Source organism: Sinohyriopsis cumingii, chromosome 18 (genome assembly GCF_028554795.1).
Source record: "Sinohyriopsis cumingii isolate HCF-2022 chromosome 18, ASM2855479v2, whole genome shotgun sequence".
Classification (NCBI taxonomy): Eukaryota; Metazoa; Mollusca; class Bivalvia; order Unionida; family Unionidae; genus Sinohyriopsis; species Sinohyriopsis cumingii.
The window spans coordinates 27,050,005-27,066,478 of NC_142978.1; the positions used below are offsets into that span (position 1 = coordinate 27,050,005).

The following is a 16,474-nucleotide window of genomic DNA, read 5'->3' on the forward strand; positions in this document are numbered from 1 at the left end:
AAGGAACTAAAAGATAGAACTAGAACACAAATTTCAATTGATAAAAAAATTATTTATTTTGTATTTATTTATTAAAGTACTGCTTCCACTCGGTGTAAGTGACATTTTCATTGATCAAAATTTCCTTACATATCGTTAATTGCAATGTAATAAGAAGGTCGTTTGGAAAGAAAATGGAAAAAACTGTATGATCTAATTTTAAATCTGATATTCCATAGTGATGATTAAAATTTCCAGGTCCTATTTACCGTTTTCAATGATAAAACGAGCGATACATCAAAAAGCTTCCGTTACCAATTTTGATTGCGATTTTCTTCAAGTTCAACAAATAGGGATCAATATTTAGGATATTTTCTGGTTTTAAAAAATGGGATCCATGTCTGACCCCACATTATAAGCGGGTTCGCAAGTTATCAGGGCACGAGTTATCAAGGGAGTGGTGTATGTGAAAGTTTCACATATGATACTTCATACACACAAGCAATTTTAATGCCAATATTATTATGCTCTGCACTGCTTCCATTCCAACTTTAAAACACCTCAATCTGATAATTTCCTCTGATAACCATTAAACAGTCAAATTTTGTGAAGCCATATTCCAAAACATTGGAATTATCTATTGGAACTTGATTTGGAATGACTGCATGTTGTAGTTAAAATCTGCAATGGATGCTCCATTGCACATGAACTTTCGTTTCTGTTGGGGAAAAAAAGAAAAGAAAGAGAAAACTGGTAACACTCCTTCACCCAATTGACACAAGGTAATTAATGCAAATTCTGACCCCTCACCAATTCTGTGCATGTTAGTCATCTTGAGTTAATTGGATGAAGAGAAGTATGTTTTTGACTGACAGAAATGAGTGGCTATGACAAAAATGTTTGTAATGATTGATTAGCTTGCTTAAAAAAAATAACAGAACTTACCTCTACTGTGAACAATTATTTCTCTAGGCTGTGCTTTCTCAACTAAAGACCGACTTCTTCCACAGTCGAAAACATGTCTCACTGCCATTACTGTCACGATATGGTACATTCAATTCTTTTCGCAGTGTGCATTGTATCGGATCTGAATGATGCCAACCAAGTCTCACAAGACAGAAATTACTGTGGCCACAGAATTTATAAGGAGATCTATTCAGGAATCTGCTAGTTTTCCTTGTTGTTAAGAAATTAAGGGTATAGATTTTCACTGCTTATGATTAGTAAAACTACAAATGCATTGTCACATGGTAGGCTTTCCATGACCTATTTATAGCTGATCAATGAGAAAGTTTTATAATCTATGTCCAATCCAAGTAACTGACACAGAAATACAGCGTGCATAACCAAACAGAATTTGATGACAGGATATCTAGATTAAAGTGGAAGTATTTGATTACATTTAGCTTGCACTTTTAGACAGATCTCCAGAGCCAGTCATTTTAACCACCTATAAAAGCGATTTTATTGAACTGTTTAATCTAGGGACAGAAACAACTGTGAAACCAAACTACCCTGGCATATATGTTTTTAAAAGTACTTTCCCTGGGTCCCATGTATGTTTTAATGGAACAGCCCTAAGACACATTGTTAACCATAATGCTTAAGTAGGTGAGATACACTATTAATGATAATTCTTACACTATTAATGATAATGCTTACACTATTAATGATAATGCTTAAGTACACGAGATGCATTGTTAACCATAATACTAAAGTGACACAGGCAAGAAAGAAACTCCTTGCATATCAGTGTACAAACTTCAGATTTATTATCCTAAAGTCACAGGGAATGCAATAACAAACCTGACACCCCTAAAAAGACCTTTTCTGTAGGGCAGTCAATATTTTTCATAGGTGAGACTCATTTTCAATATGTTATAATGATATATCATGTACTGCTGTTGTCAAATTGTTAAAGTTCTTAAGTGTGATCTGATGCAGCAAAGGTAACATTATATTCAAATAAAAAGTTCATAAAGTAAACTTAGACCATAACAACCTCCAGTTCAGTTTAAGAAACTGCAGTCCCAAACCCCATGGAGGTTAATGACTTCTTGTATGATCTCTCAGTTTGACGTAAACCTTATTTGTCTTTTTAAAATTTGATAAGGCAATGGCTATAACATTTCCTGTTGTGGGCAATACTCAATTAATATGATAAAATATTCAGCGAATAAATTGTTGCCTTTCCTGATTCTTTTTCCATAGGATCTACATGTTCCTTTTTATACATTATACCTTTTTATATGCAATATTGTCACTGGTCATTATAAGTTATAAATGATATCCCAATCACCTGTATTTACTTATATGAGTTTGCTTAATTTCTCTACATTTGGAATTCTCAAGCCTAAATGTTAATTGTTTTTAGCATTCACTATTAATGATATACCAGGCATGCAAGGTGTAACTTCAGGGAAAATAGGGAAGGCTTGGATCAAGACACATGTACTACGAAGTGACTATTTTATTGACCAACTTTTGACCAAATGAGGAATGTGCACTTATTAAGACATGCTGGGGTACTGCATCAAATACACTTGCTGAAATAGTTACCTTAAATATAACAAGTTTTTTTGTACTACCTTGGAAATGGAGAAATCCCATTCCTGTCTGGCCACCTCTGCCTTTTCAGACAGATCACAGTATTCCTGGTCTGCTTTACGTAAACACTCTGAAAGCTTCTTCACTTTACCCTCCAACTGTAAGGGAGATAATGCTTTTGCATTATTTACAACAAACTGCAAAGAATTTCAGTTAAACTTGCATTTATTTTTCTACTCATTTGATCGCTGCAGTACAAAACTTTAGTTAAATAACATCTGACTAGTAATGATGCTGCATAACAAATGCATAAATGAATTCAATTTTCTTCTGATAAATGTTTCGTCTAATTATGTACAACAAAAAATATTACAACGGAAACCTTCTCTTAAGGTATTATTAAATCCATTAACATCAATGTTTATGTCTGGTACTTATTATATGTAATACCTTGATAATTATGTTTTGATTACCAAGATTATAAATTCTGACCATTTGTCAGTCATGGTAGCTTAGCTGGCAGAGCATCGTATTCATAATCCTGGTTTCATGGGTTTAATACCTGCCTAGGCAAGTGTGGATTGGCTGCCTAATTCCATCCTTGGAAAAGGTACTTAGCTCCCATTCCCTTAGTGTGATAAAGCCAATGATGTCTCAAAGTGCCATTAAAACCAATAAAACCAACCAATATAAAATATATATATATATATATATATATATATATATATATATATATATATATATAAGTAAAAAACAAAATTCCAAGCACTGATTACATAAAATAAATGAACATGAGACAACTAAAAATTACTGGTTATATTTTCTTAAATTGTAAATCATAATATCTCAACAACATCATTGCATTTTGTTAATGTAGTAAATGTGGCATATTTGTAACAGAACCTTGGCAACTAATGGCATATTGCCTACCATCACAATCTTTAACATAAATAATACTTTTGTGAATCCAATTTAATGCTTGTAAAAATGTTTGTAATTTACAGCTTAAGTATTCCTCATCACTAGAACTAATCTAAATGGCTTACTTTAGATAAGTCTTTGTCTTTTCCCTTTCCTCCTGAAGACAAGGTTTCCTCTGTCTTCTCATAGTCTTTTGCTGTTGAATAACAATTTTTCTTGGCCTGAAAAAATCCCCCACAGATCTTTACTTTATTTGCAGGGATTGATCAGAACCTGACAAATCTTGTGCCCAGAACTAGGAGCTACAAGCATGCTGGATCATGACTACCATACATTTAATAAATGCTGCCCAGTGGACATGCTACACGATATCATGAGTTCTACATTTCTGTTATAAAATAGCCTGTAACTATAACATTGTTCATAAAGGAGACTAAAGTCTTATTCAAAGATAAAAGCAAAAGAAAAGCCATGAAGCTACAGGCTTCATATTCAAGTACTGTCTTCAGGTACAGAAGCTAAGCTACCAGATTCTTTCTGTGGTTAGTCCAGCGGCTACCTGTAGGGCTACCAAATTCTATCCCTGGATGGTCTTAAAGCAGCCTGCTGGGCTACCATCTGTTACCGAAATGAACAGTTTAATTATCAGTATTCAGTAGTTGCACTCATTATTCCTATGCATATCTTTATAAAGACAGTACTCAAGGATTACCTATAAGACTTGCCTCAATTAAATGCAAAAAGTCCTGCAATTTCCACTGCCTTTTTCAAAAACTGAATAATTATAGAAGTCCACTTATGACCACTTACTGTGTGTTTCATATATGATACAAGAAGTTGCCACTAACATGGTCACCCTCCCAAGCCCTGCCCCAATATCCTACAAAAAGGCTGGATGACTGAACTGGATGTGATACTGAATCAAACACAGGCAATAACTCAGTAAAATTTGATCACATTCTTTCTTAAAATTTATATCGTCCAAGATCTTGCTAAATATGAAGTTTCCAAGCTGATATGATTAAAAACAGCAACAAAAGTAAATGGTAGTTTATGTCAGTCAATGGCCAAACCTGTCTGTAAAAAGAGACAAAATCTACTCATTATCAACCTCATCTGAGACTTTGTTCAGATGAAGCTACACAGCCAATTCAGTTCAATCAATTAGAAGATGTGAAATTCAATGCTAGATTGTTCATATCCCTATGGAATACTGTCTTTCAAGGCCCATAACAATGTAAATTTGGGGTAAAAATCTGGTCATCTTCAAACTCATGCAAGATTTTGCTCAGCTAAAGTTTCTCTGCAAACTTTAAATGGAGTAAGACCATTTTGGTGGCCTAGTGGTTAAAGAAACCACCTCAGATACAGGAGGTGGCAAGTTCAAACGAACGTGGCGTCATACCAAAGACTTATAAAAATTATACTAACTGCGGGCTCGATAGGTATTCATTTAAGAGGTTAGTGTAAGGACTGGTCAGCCTGGTGTCAGGATAGTCAGGATAATATGATTGGATGGGACATCATGCTACCATGAAAAGGAACCCAAGTTAGCTTCCATATTTTGGCCATTTTTGTACATTATAAAAAGAAAAACTTGCACAATTAAAAGAATCCAAAGTTGGCTTCTGAGGCTGGCTTGCTTTGCAATAAAATAATCTTTGTATTGAGATCCTTAAAAAAAAAAGATAAACCGGCTTCAAAGCATCCAAAGTCTGCTTGTTTTGTAATAAAAATAATCACTATCTTTCATGTCCTGTCAGTAAGTTCAAATAAGGAGTTTACCGCTTGCTGCCATTTGTGTTTATTCACCACCCAGGCTTCTATGTGCTTGGCATATATAGTTATAATTAATACAAAAATGACATCTGCACGTAAATAGTATACACAGCAATAACTTGCTTTAACACATTAACCCCTGGTTATGAGTTTATGTGGCAGGAGGTAGTAGCCTACTGCTGAACTCTGTAGTGTCAAGGTCATGTATGATAAACTAAAATGGGTGGTATTATAGAAAGGTAGATGTAGCTATACAATGATATCAAATAATCTGGAATTTCTAGTTGCACTACAAAATACAGAGAGAAAAACTTCATTTTTTGGACCCGTTATTTTTCTACCCAAAATTCACATGTGGTCGGAATCCGATTGTGTCCGCATTTTAGACTTTTTGGTCTCAGATCTAAGGTAGACTGGTATGAACTGCAAACAGACAGATGAACCTTTGCAAAAAGTAGGATAAAATGGGCATTTGGAATAAAGAGTGGTCTTGATAAAAAAAAATAATGGGTCCGTTAATTTAAAAAAAGAAAAAAAACTGCAACTTTTACCTTTCTGCTCACATGTGAGCCAAACAGCCAACGAAAAACAATGTTTCTAACACAACTAGGCAGTATGTTATTGGAAGATCACCTGGAAGTTGGTTTTTTCGAATGTATTCAGAAATAGCTTTCAAAATGTGTTTCCTACTTGAATTTCAGATGATAACAACAAAACCCTCCAGGGATTAATGTGTTAATGATACATTTGTAACCCGTGCTAGTGAAAAGATTTTCACTTTCACTCAAGTGAATGTGTTTTTAAATAATTATTTTTATTTGCAAGATAATGTCCTATAATGTCCTATAGTTGACCTAAATATAATTCAATTTTAGTTATTTTGCACCTAACATCATGTCATGCATTAATTGTCTTCAAGATATCGGTTGATTATTTCCCTCTCCTTTGTGATTTTGTTGGATCCAGTTTTCAGTCAGAAAACATATTCAAACCTTTGAGCACAACCAAACACAATTTGTTTCTCAATGGTCACGTCAATGAACAATGTATCGTGTGTTATCGGACATAAGCGATACACTCTACAGCATAGATGACTACGCTACATACCTGTATATGGAGTTTGTGGATATATTTTATTCTTTAATGCTCATAATAAATAAAGGAATAAATGATAACAATACAGGATTCTTTCTTTTTATTATCAGATAAGCATTTTGTTTATCTATTTTACTGGTACGTGAGATAAGGAGGGCATAAATTAAATACAAATTTATTTGCTTCTTAAGTCTTGAGACATATGACCTAGGTAAAAAAAAGTTTCACCATAAGTTCTGGGACAGGAAAAAAAATATTTATTTTATGGTGTCCCAATATATACGGTAAATATGGTAATCCATTTAAGATGTTCAAGGGCCATAACCATGTAAGAATGAGTATAAATCAACTTATCATCTGAGGTCATCTTAACATCAAAATTCACAATCAGTTTCGCTGAAATAAAAAGAGTAAATACTAACATGTTCACAAGCCAGTAGGATACCTATTCTAAATGACAAACAGTGGTCAAAATCTAGATGTCATCAAATCTAACCTAGCCCTCACTGGGTTGAGTGTACTTATCATCAAACTCAAAGGTCTTGTAGAGATGAAATTTCACATAAAATCTGGGTGAAATCCAGCAATAAATCTTGAGTTTCGAGTATTCACAAGATAAGACAATCAGGGTCCATAACTGTGCCCATCATTGAACTGATTTGAATTCTTTTTAAGATTATGCTTCAAGGCAAATTCAGTGGGAATCTAAGAATAATGTTGAAGATTAATTGTTTACAAGGCTGTGCATTAGTAATGCATATCCTAAGATGATCTTGGGACAAGACTCTAAAAGATATGTGCAAATGTGCCCACCATCGTGATCATGCAAGCTTTTGTCAAGATGAAGTTTCACAGCCAATTTACTTCAAATCTAATAATAAATGTGAATTCCAGAGCATTCAAAAGGCAAATGGATGGAAACACCTAAGGAAGATTAAATCTAAGTCTCCTCATCTTAGACGTGGGGGAGAATCACTTTGGTTTGATATGACATCAGCAAGAGCTGATGAAAATATTCAATTAAAGAAAAGAAAAGTAATATCTAACCCACTTTGTTTTATTAAATGCATGCATTTAACTAGTGCCAACCCAAATATGATGACTTTAGCTGTGTTGACTTTAACTGGGATCTGGTGCTCATCTGGGCTGCCACCACAATCAATGTTTGTCTCCCAGAGATAAAAGCTTCTGAAAGTTGACTGCATGAGAGTCAACAGCTTCCGTTAGGTCTTGGAAAATATTACATTGAAAAGCAAGGTTCATTGAGATCACTTTAAGAGCTGAAATCCTCATGAGGTGAGTCTGATCATTTCAGAGACACCAAGCATATAAGCCACTTCAGTTGCTAAGATAGGTAGTATCCTGCTTCCCGGCCTTCACCACGGAAAGAGTTTATTGTATGTGCTACAACATCTCTATATGCACTCAAGTATTGCTCGAAGGTGCATATAGGGTCTTGCATGTTCACTACTCCTGAAGTGTTGTTCAAAGAGAGGGACTATATGATGACTCTGATTACTCAGAGAACAAATACCAACTTTTTGGCCATAAAACTTGACTGCATCATGTGGACCACTGGACTGTCAGATCTGAACGGAAGATAGTTTGGGTCAACTGAAAAGAAATTAACTCACTCACCTGGCAGTCTGATTCTTGTTGTTGTTGTGGGGTTTAAAGCCATTTTTCAGCACATGATAGGCTATGCATGGCGGCCAGTATTAATAGTGGAGGAAGAACCCGGGGAAACCCCAGGAAGAACCACCAACCCACGAGAAGCTGCTGGCAAACTTTCTCACACACCCACATTAGCCGAATCCTAGACTCAAACCCACACAAACAGAGGTGAGATGGCAATGATCCATAACAGACAGCACTTTAGACCACTCAGCCACTCAGGGCCCCCTGCATCTATGACGAGTAGGGAATCCAAATAAACTGCATCTATGATAAGTAGGGAATCAAAATAAACTACATCTATGATGAGTAGGGAATCAAAATAAACTGCATCTATGATGAGTAGGGAATCAAAATAAACTGCATCTATGATGAGTAGGGAATAATAATAAACTGCATCTATGATGAGTAGGGAATCCAAATAAACTGCATCTATGATGAGTAGGGAATCCAAATAAACTGCATCTATGATAAGTAGGGAATAATAATAAACTGCATCTATGACGAGTAGAGAATCAAAATAAACCGCATCTATGACAAGTAGGGAATCAAAATAAACTGCATCTATGATGAGTAGGGAATAATAATAAACTGCATCTATGATGAGTAGGGAATAATAATAAACTGCATCTATGATGAGTAGGGAATCCAAATAAACTGCATCTATAATGAGTAGGGAATCAAAATAAACTGCATCTATGACGAGTAGAGAATCAAAATAAACCGCATCTATGACAAGTAGGGAATCAAAATAAACTGCATCTATGATGAGTAGGGAATCCAAATAAACTGCATCTATGACGAGTAGAGAATCAAAATAAACTGCATCTATGATGAGTAGGGAATCAAAATAAACTGCATCTATGATGAGTAGGGAATCCAAATAAACTGCATCTATAATGAGTAGGGAATCAAAATAAACTGCATCTATGACGAGTAGAGAATCAAAATAAACTGCATCTATGACAAGTAGGGAATCAAAATAAACTGCATCTATGATGAGTAGGGAATCCAAATAAACTGCATCTATGACAAGTAGAGAATCAAAATAAACTGCATCTATGACGAGTAGGGAATCAAAATAAACTGCATCTATGATGAGTAGGGAATCCAAATAAACTGCATCTATGATGAGTAGGGAATCCAAATAAACTGCATCTATGATGAGTAGGGAATCAAAATAAACTGCATCTATGACGAGTAGGGAATCAAAATAAACTGCATCTATGATGAGTAGGGAATCCAAATAAACTGCATCTATAATGAGTAGGGAATCCAAATAAACTGCATCTATGATGAGTAGGGAATCAAAATAAACTGCATCTATGATGAGTAGGGAATAATAATAAACTGCATCTATGATGAGTAGGGAATCCAAATAAACTGCATCTATAATGAGTAGGGAATCAAAATAAACTGCATCTATGACGAGTAGAGAATCAAAATAAACTGCATCTATGACAAGTAGGGAATCAAAATAAACTGCATCTATGATGAGTAGGGAATCCAAATAAACTGCATCTATGACAAGTAGAGAATCAAAATAAACTGCATCTATGACGAGTAGGGAATCAAAATAAACTGCATCTATGATGAGTAGGGAATCCAAATAAACTGCATCTATGATGAGTAGGGAATCCAAATAAACTGCATCTATGATGAGTAGGGAATAATAATAAACTGCATCTATGATGAGTAGGGAATCCAAATAAACTGCATCTATGATGAGTAGGGAATCCAAATAAACTGCATCTATGATGAGTAGGGAATAATAATAAACTGCATCTATGATGAGTAGGGAATCCAAATAAACTGCATCTATGATGAGTAGGGAATAATAATAAACTGCATCTATGATGAGTAGGGAATCAAAATAAACTGCATCTATGACGAGTAGAGAATCAAAATAAACTGCATCTATGATGAGTAGGGAATCAAAATAAACTGCATCTATGATGAGTAGGGAATCCAAATAAACTGCATCTATGATGAGTAGGGAATCCAAATAAACTGCATCTATGATGAGTAGGGAATAATAATAAACTGCATCTATGATGAGTAGGGAATCCAAATAAACTGCATCTATAATGAGTAGGGAATCCAAATAAACTGCATCTATGATGAGTAGGGAATAATAATAAACTGCATCTATGATGAGTAGGGAATCCAAATAAACTGCATCTATGATGAGTAGGGAATAATAATAAACTGCATCTATGATGAGTAGGGAATCAAAATAAACTGCATCTATGACGAGTAGAGAATCAAAATAAACTGCATCTATGATGAGTAGGGAATCAAAATAAACTGCATCTATGATGAGTAGGGAATCCAAATAAACTGCATCTGTAATGAGTAGGGAATCCAAATAAACTGCATCTATGATGAGTAGAGAATCAAAATAAACTGCATCTATGACGAGTAGGGAATCAAAATAAACTGCATCTATGATGAGTAGAGAATCAAAATAAACTGCATCTATGATGAGTAGGGAATCCAAATAAACTGCATCTATGATGAGTAGGGAATCCAAATAAACTGCATCTGTAATGAGTAGGGAATCCAAATAAACTGCATCTATGACGAGTAGAGAATCAAAATAAACTGCATCTATGACGAGTAGGGAATCAAAATAAACTGCATCTATGATGAGTAGGGAATCCAAATAAACTGCATCTATGATAAGTAGGGAATCCAAATAAACTGCATCTATGATAAGTAGGGAATAATAATAAACTGCATCTATGATGAGTAGGGAATCCAAATAAACTGCATCTATGATGAGTAGGGAATCCAAATAAACTGCATCTATGATAAGTAGGGAATAATAATAAACTGCATCTATGATGAGTAGGGAATCCAAATAAACTGCATCTATGACGAGTAGAGAATCAAAATAAACCGCATCTATGACAAGTAGGGAATCAAAATAAACTGCATCTATGATGAGTAGGGAATCCAAATAAACTGCATCTATAATGAGTAGGGAATCAAAATAAACTGCATCTATGATGAGTAGGGAATAATAATAAACTGCATCTATGATGAGTAGGGAATAATAATAAACCGCATCTATGACAAGTAGGGAATCAAAATAAACTGCATCTATGATGAGTAGGGAATCAAAATAAACTGCATCTATGATGAGTAGGGAATCCAAATAAACTGCATCTATGATGAGTAGGGAATAATAATAAACTGCATCTATGATGAGTAGGGAATCCAAATAAACTGCATCTATGATGAGTAGGGAATAATAATAAACTGCATCTATGATGAGTAGGGAATCCAAATAAACTGCATCTATGATGAGTAGGGAATAATAATAAACTGCATCTATGATGAGTAGGGAATCCAAATAAACTGCATCTATGATGAGTAGGGAATAATAATAAACTGCATCTATGATGAGTAGGGAATCAAAATAAACTGCATCTATGACGAGTAGAGAATCAAAATAAACTGCATCTATGATGAGTAGGGAATCAAAATAAACTGCATCTATGATGAGTAGGGAATCCAAATAAACTGCATCTGTAATGAGTAGGGAATCCAAAAATAAACTGCATCTATGACGAGTAGAGAATCAAAATAAACTGCATCTATGACGAGTAGGGAATCAAAATAAACTGCATCTATGATGAGTAGAGAATCAAAATAAACTGCATCTATGATGAGTAGGGAATCAAAATAAACTGCATCTATGATGAGTAGGGAATCCAAATAAACTGCATCTGTAATGAGTAGGGAATCCAAATAAACTGCATCTATGACGAGTAGAGAATCAAAATAAACTGCATCTATGACGAGTAGGGAATCAAAATAAACTGCATCTATGATGAGTAGGGAATCAAAATAAACTGCATCTATGATGAGTAGGGAATAATAATAAAATGCATCTATGATGAGTAGGGAATCATAATAAAATACATCTATGATGAGTAGGGAATCATAATAAAATACATCTATGACAAGTAGGGAATCATAATAAAATACATCTATGACAAGTAGGGAATCATAATAAAATACATCTATGACGAGTAGGGAATCATAATAAAATACATATATGACGAGTAGGGAATAACAATAGACTGTATAAGGCTATTTCTTGTGACCCATGAACTAAAACTTCGCCTGCATTTACAGAAAAGTTTAAACAATGAATGACCCCTCACCCTCAAGAAAGAGGATGTAGCTAGTATCTCTTCTCAAAGATGAACTTTTTCATCACAGGCAGTTTTAATTAAGAGGCAAATGGATGACGATATCAAATTAAACCCATCACACTAGCATGAAAGATAATTTCCATTTCCATTGCAATAACATGACTACTTTTTCCGCCATTCACCAAGTGAACTGATTCAACCCTCTGTCAGTTATACAAACTGCCTGATCTATAAAATCTGCTTCCTTTTTGAATTTGGCATACTGACATCTCTGAGTTTCACTGACAATGGAACTGGAGTATTGTGAGTACAAGATAAGAAATGTTTGCTCATTGACTCCTTTATTTATACAATGCTTTCCTCATGAAGCACCTGGTCACTTTTGAAAGCAGATGACCATTATATATATGGCATTAAAATAGGTAATTAATAATTTCAGAATTTCCCAGGAGGAAATTAGAATGGCCATTGTGACCAGGTGAATGCTGTGTAAAGGTGCCTGTTAGAACAGGTTTGGCTGTAATTAAATTCACTACTCTAATGAATTTCCTGCACTTTACTGAGCAAAGCAGTTGCATATTTTGTCTTGTCAAAAACAAAATCTAACATTTGTGCCCATACCTACAATAAAAGGAAATTCGTACATTTCATACGTAGTGATGACTGAAATCACCATTACCTTATACTCATCTGCTCTTTTATCTGCAACTGCTTTATAGGCTTTGTCAACTGTTGCTTCAATCTGTTTTGATAAATAACACAAAATTAGTCATTCCAGCTTGTACAGATGTCAACTGTTGCTTCAATCTGTTTTGATAAATAACACAAAATTAGTCATTCCAACTTGTACAGATGTCAACTGTTGCTTCAATCTGTTTTGATAAATAACACAAAATTAGTCATTCCAACTTGTACAGATGTCAACTGTTGCTTCAATCTGTTTTGATAAATAGGAGGAAATTAGTCACTCTAACTTGTACAGATTTGCATATATTTGTCAGATTTTGCTTAAAAATTAGACACACATATAGATCTATCCAAAAATGTACAAGGGACTAAAGTTTGGTTCCCGTAATCAACAAAACCACGAACAAAATGTAACATCTTTATCATGTAGAGATGGTTGTTTTGTTTTGTTTGTGTTCCTTTCCACCTTTTTTAAAAGATCAAACTTAGTCCTAATTTAGGTTAATAGAATGCACTGTTTTATCTCTAACAGGTCCATATATTTTTCCTCTTATAACAAAGCTCTGTTCATATCAAATGAGACCTATACTGATTTATGCTATGAAAACTCTAAAGGTGATCAGAACATTCACAACACACACACCAAAATTCTGTCAGCACTTACTACATACACATATACTGACTTGGATGACAGATCCAACTGCAAGCTGCACAGACGAATATCTGCCACAGTACCGACAGATCAGGGTCAATATTGTTTGCAGTTGGACCCAACCTACAAGTGAGTATAAACAGTAGATGACAAGTTACAATGTTAAGATTGGATACACTGTATATTAGAATCTGAAACAAAGTAATTTAAAGAATTTAAATTGTATACGAGTGATGTATTATAGAATTGAGTATGATGCTTTTCTTGTTCTATTCTTTGTCAAACCTCCCACAATACTTACCTCTCATCAGCAGCAATTTTCTGCTTTACCAGCCTATATATTTCACCTGCTTTTACAACCCATTCACATAAAGACAAAATGTTCCCAAACTCAAGCTGACTTATTAAAAGAGACTACACAATATTTAAGCTGATTAGTTGTGTCATCACAGAGACAACACAATATTTAAGCTGATTAGTTTAGTGTCATCTCAGAGACAATACAATCTTTAAGCTGATTATTTTAGTGTCATCACAGAGACAACACAATATTTAAGCTGATTATTTTAGTGTCACCACAGAGACAACACAATCTTTAAGCTGATTAGTTTAGTGTCATCACAGAGACAACACAATCTTTAAGCTGATTAGTTTAGTGTCATCACAAAGGTACTAACTGGCTTCCTGGCCTTGTGTTGTGCCTCTACTAGCTGTTTCATGGGCTTGCTGATATCCTCATACAGAGCTGCGGCAAAATTCCTGCAAAAAAAATGTGTTCAATGAATAAAAACATGGTTTCATGGAATGCAATGTCTCAAATGTTGTATGTACAAACTGATGAAGCTCTCTCTCTCTCTCTCTTTCTCTTTCTCTGTAATTATGGGACACACAAACCTTAACACATAGCCTGACATTGAATATTTATACTGATGTCACTTTTATACGACTCAGACAAACCTTAGTACAATAGTTACTATATTTACAATATATAATTCTCACACTTTTAACCCGATTCTTATCTTCAGTCTGTCCAGGAATGAGACCAAAGTACACTGGAGTTTCATCCATGTTATTGATCATATTGTCAGTGAAAATCTTGTTCTCTTCTGGCCTATACAAATTCATCGAATGATTTTTTCCTCCAAATCTTCTGGGAAATGCTGGATCATTAATGTCCATGAACAATGTGCTAGATTGTGCCACTTAAAAAACTGTTCTATTGTTTCAGTTTATTTTCAAAACTCCTGTGAATACAATTAAAAAGTAACCGAAGTTGGAATTCCTTTTCTTGGTCAATTTTGTATATATAAAAATAATTTAAAAATTGGCACACTTAAAAGAATCCAAAGTTGCCTTCCAGGGCTTGCTTGCTTTGTAATAAAATAACCTTTATATCTGATATCCTGCCAGTAAGTTCAAACAATGACTTTATTCTTGCCTACCAGGTGTGTTACTGAACACCTAGGCTTCTATTTGTTTGCCTATTATAATTATATTTGATACAAAAACAGGCATTGATGTTTACAGGGTAAAATCACAGCATTAATGTGTATATGATGTAACCCATAAAAGCAACAAAGTGAACACATTTTCTAAGCATAATTTTTAATTGTGAGACACTGTCATATTGTTAACCTGGATATAATACACTCTTGGTTATTTTGTACCTTACAATGTGAGATGCATGAATGGCAGGTGCCTTCAAGCAACAGGTTGATATTTCTCTCTCTCATTTGCAACTTGCTGTATCCAGTTTTCAGTCTGATAACATCCAAACCTTTGAGGACAACCAAACAAGATTTGTTTCTCTATATTACAACCAATAACCAACATGTTATGTTACCCAACAAAAGTGATACACACTATGGATGCATAAACTATATATTATGGAGTTTGTGGATATATTATTGCCTTTAATAAATTGCCCATTAAAACAAAAAAGGGAATAAATGATACAATGTTAGTTTCTTTTATTTTATTATCAAATAAGTGATTTTTTTTATCTATTTTACTGTATCATGCAGTTTTGGGGGAGGGCACAAATTAAACACAATTTATTTCATTTCCTAAGTCTTTGGATATATAATCAAGGTGGAAAAAAAATTCTCCAAAAGTTCTGGGACAGGAATTTTTTTATTTTATTGTGTTTTAATAGAAACAGTAAATAACATAATAATGGTACACATAGTTAATTGATATTTATCCGATTGTCACTTAACAATTCACTACAATTGTCGCAAGTAGCACATGACTATAGCTGTTAACATGCTCATGTACATGTACTTAAATTGGCCTAGATTCTGGTAAGATGGAGACAGTATCATCTTGCCGAGGCTACCCTGGGGATATCTCATCTTCAACTGACTTGATGGCCATATATATAGTTTCAAAAGATTGGAAATTTAATTTGCATTTTATGCCACCGTTGGTAGTGATCGTATTTTTTTCTTCTTCTGCAGAATTAAACTTTCATGGCAAAATAAACGTGTTCCAGTCTCTTTGGAACATGCAACAACAATCTTTCAGATTCCTTTGATATTATTTAAGTTTGGTGATGAAAGGTTATTTGTTTTTACTGAAAACTGTAGTCGGCTTTCTCTGATAAAGGAAGCATGTGTTATTGAAGTTACCACTAAAAAACAGCTTTTCAAACAGATGTCTGTTTCTTATTGTGGCAGCATCATCAAATAATCATAGAACATTGCTTGAGACTGTTTTCTTTTATTTGCTTAGTATTTATACAGAACAACTTGTGCTTCAAAGGTTATCAGTTTTCTTTGACGTTCCAGCAAAACAACTTTATCTAAATACATTTTAAAAGCATAATAAATTAGCCATCATTTGGTCAATTATACCAGTTACTTTTCCTGCCTTCAAAAGTTGTTCAAGTGTAGCTCGTCCCGGTACAAAAGATAAACCAACAAGTATATTTCCTTATTGGGGGGAGGGGTGTTGCATTTCAAGTTGCAAACAG

The 16,474-nt window shown here is 34.3% G+C and overlaps 1 protein-coding gene across 3 annotated transcripts in view; it reads right to left on the reverse strand.

The window, feature by feature from the left end:
- LOC149776268 (nostrin-like) overlaps positions 1-16,474 on the reverse strand; it is a 136,389-nt gene that overhangs the window by 52,983 nt on the left and 66,932 nt on the right. For all 3 annotated transcript variants that reach the window (XM_089942701.1, XM_089942700.1, XM_089942702.1), the window contains 4 exons: positions 14,178-14,259; positions 12,841-12,903; positions 3,573-3,668; positions 2,568-2,684 (listed from right to left, as the gene is read on the reverse strand). In XM_089942701.1, coding sequence (XP_089798827.1) covers positions 2,568-2,684; positions 3,573-3,668; positions 12,841-12,903; positions 14,178-14,259 — 358 coding nt within the window. The remainder of the gene's footprint in view (positions 1-2,567; positions 2,685-3,572; positions 3,669-12,840; positions 12,904-14,177; positions 14,260-16,474) is intronic.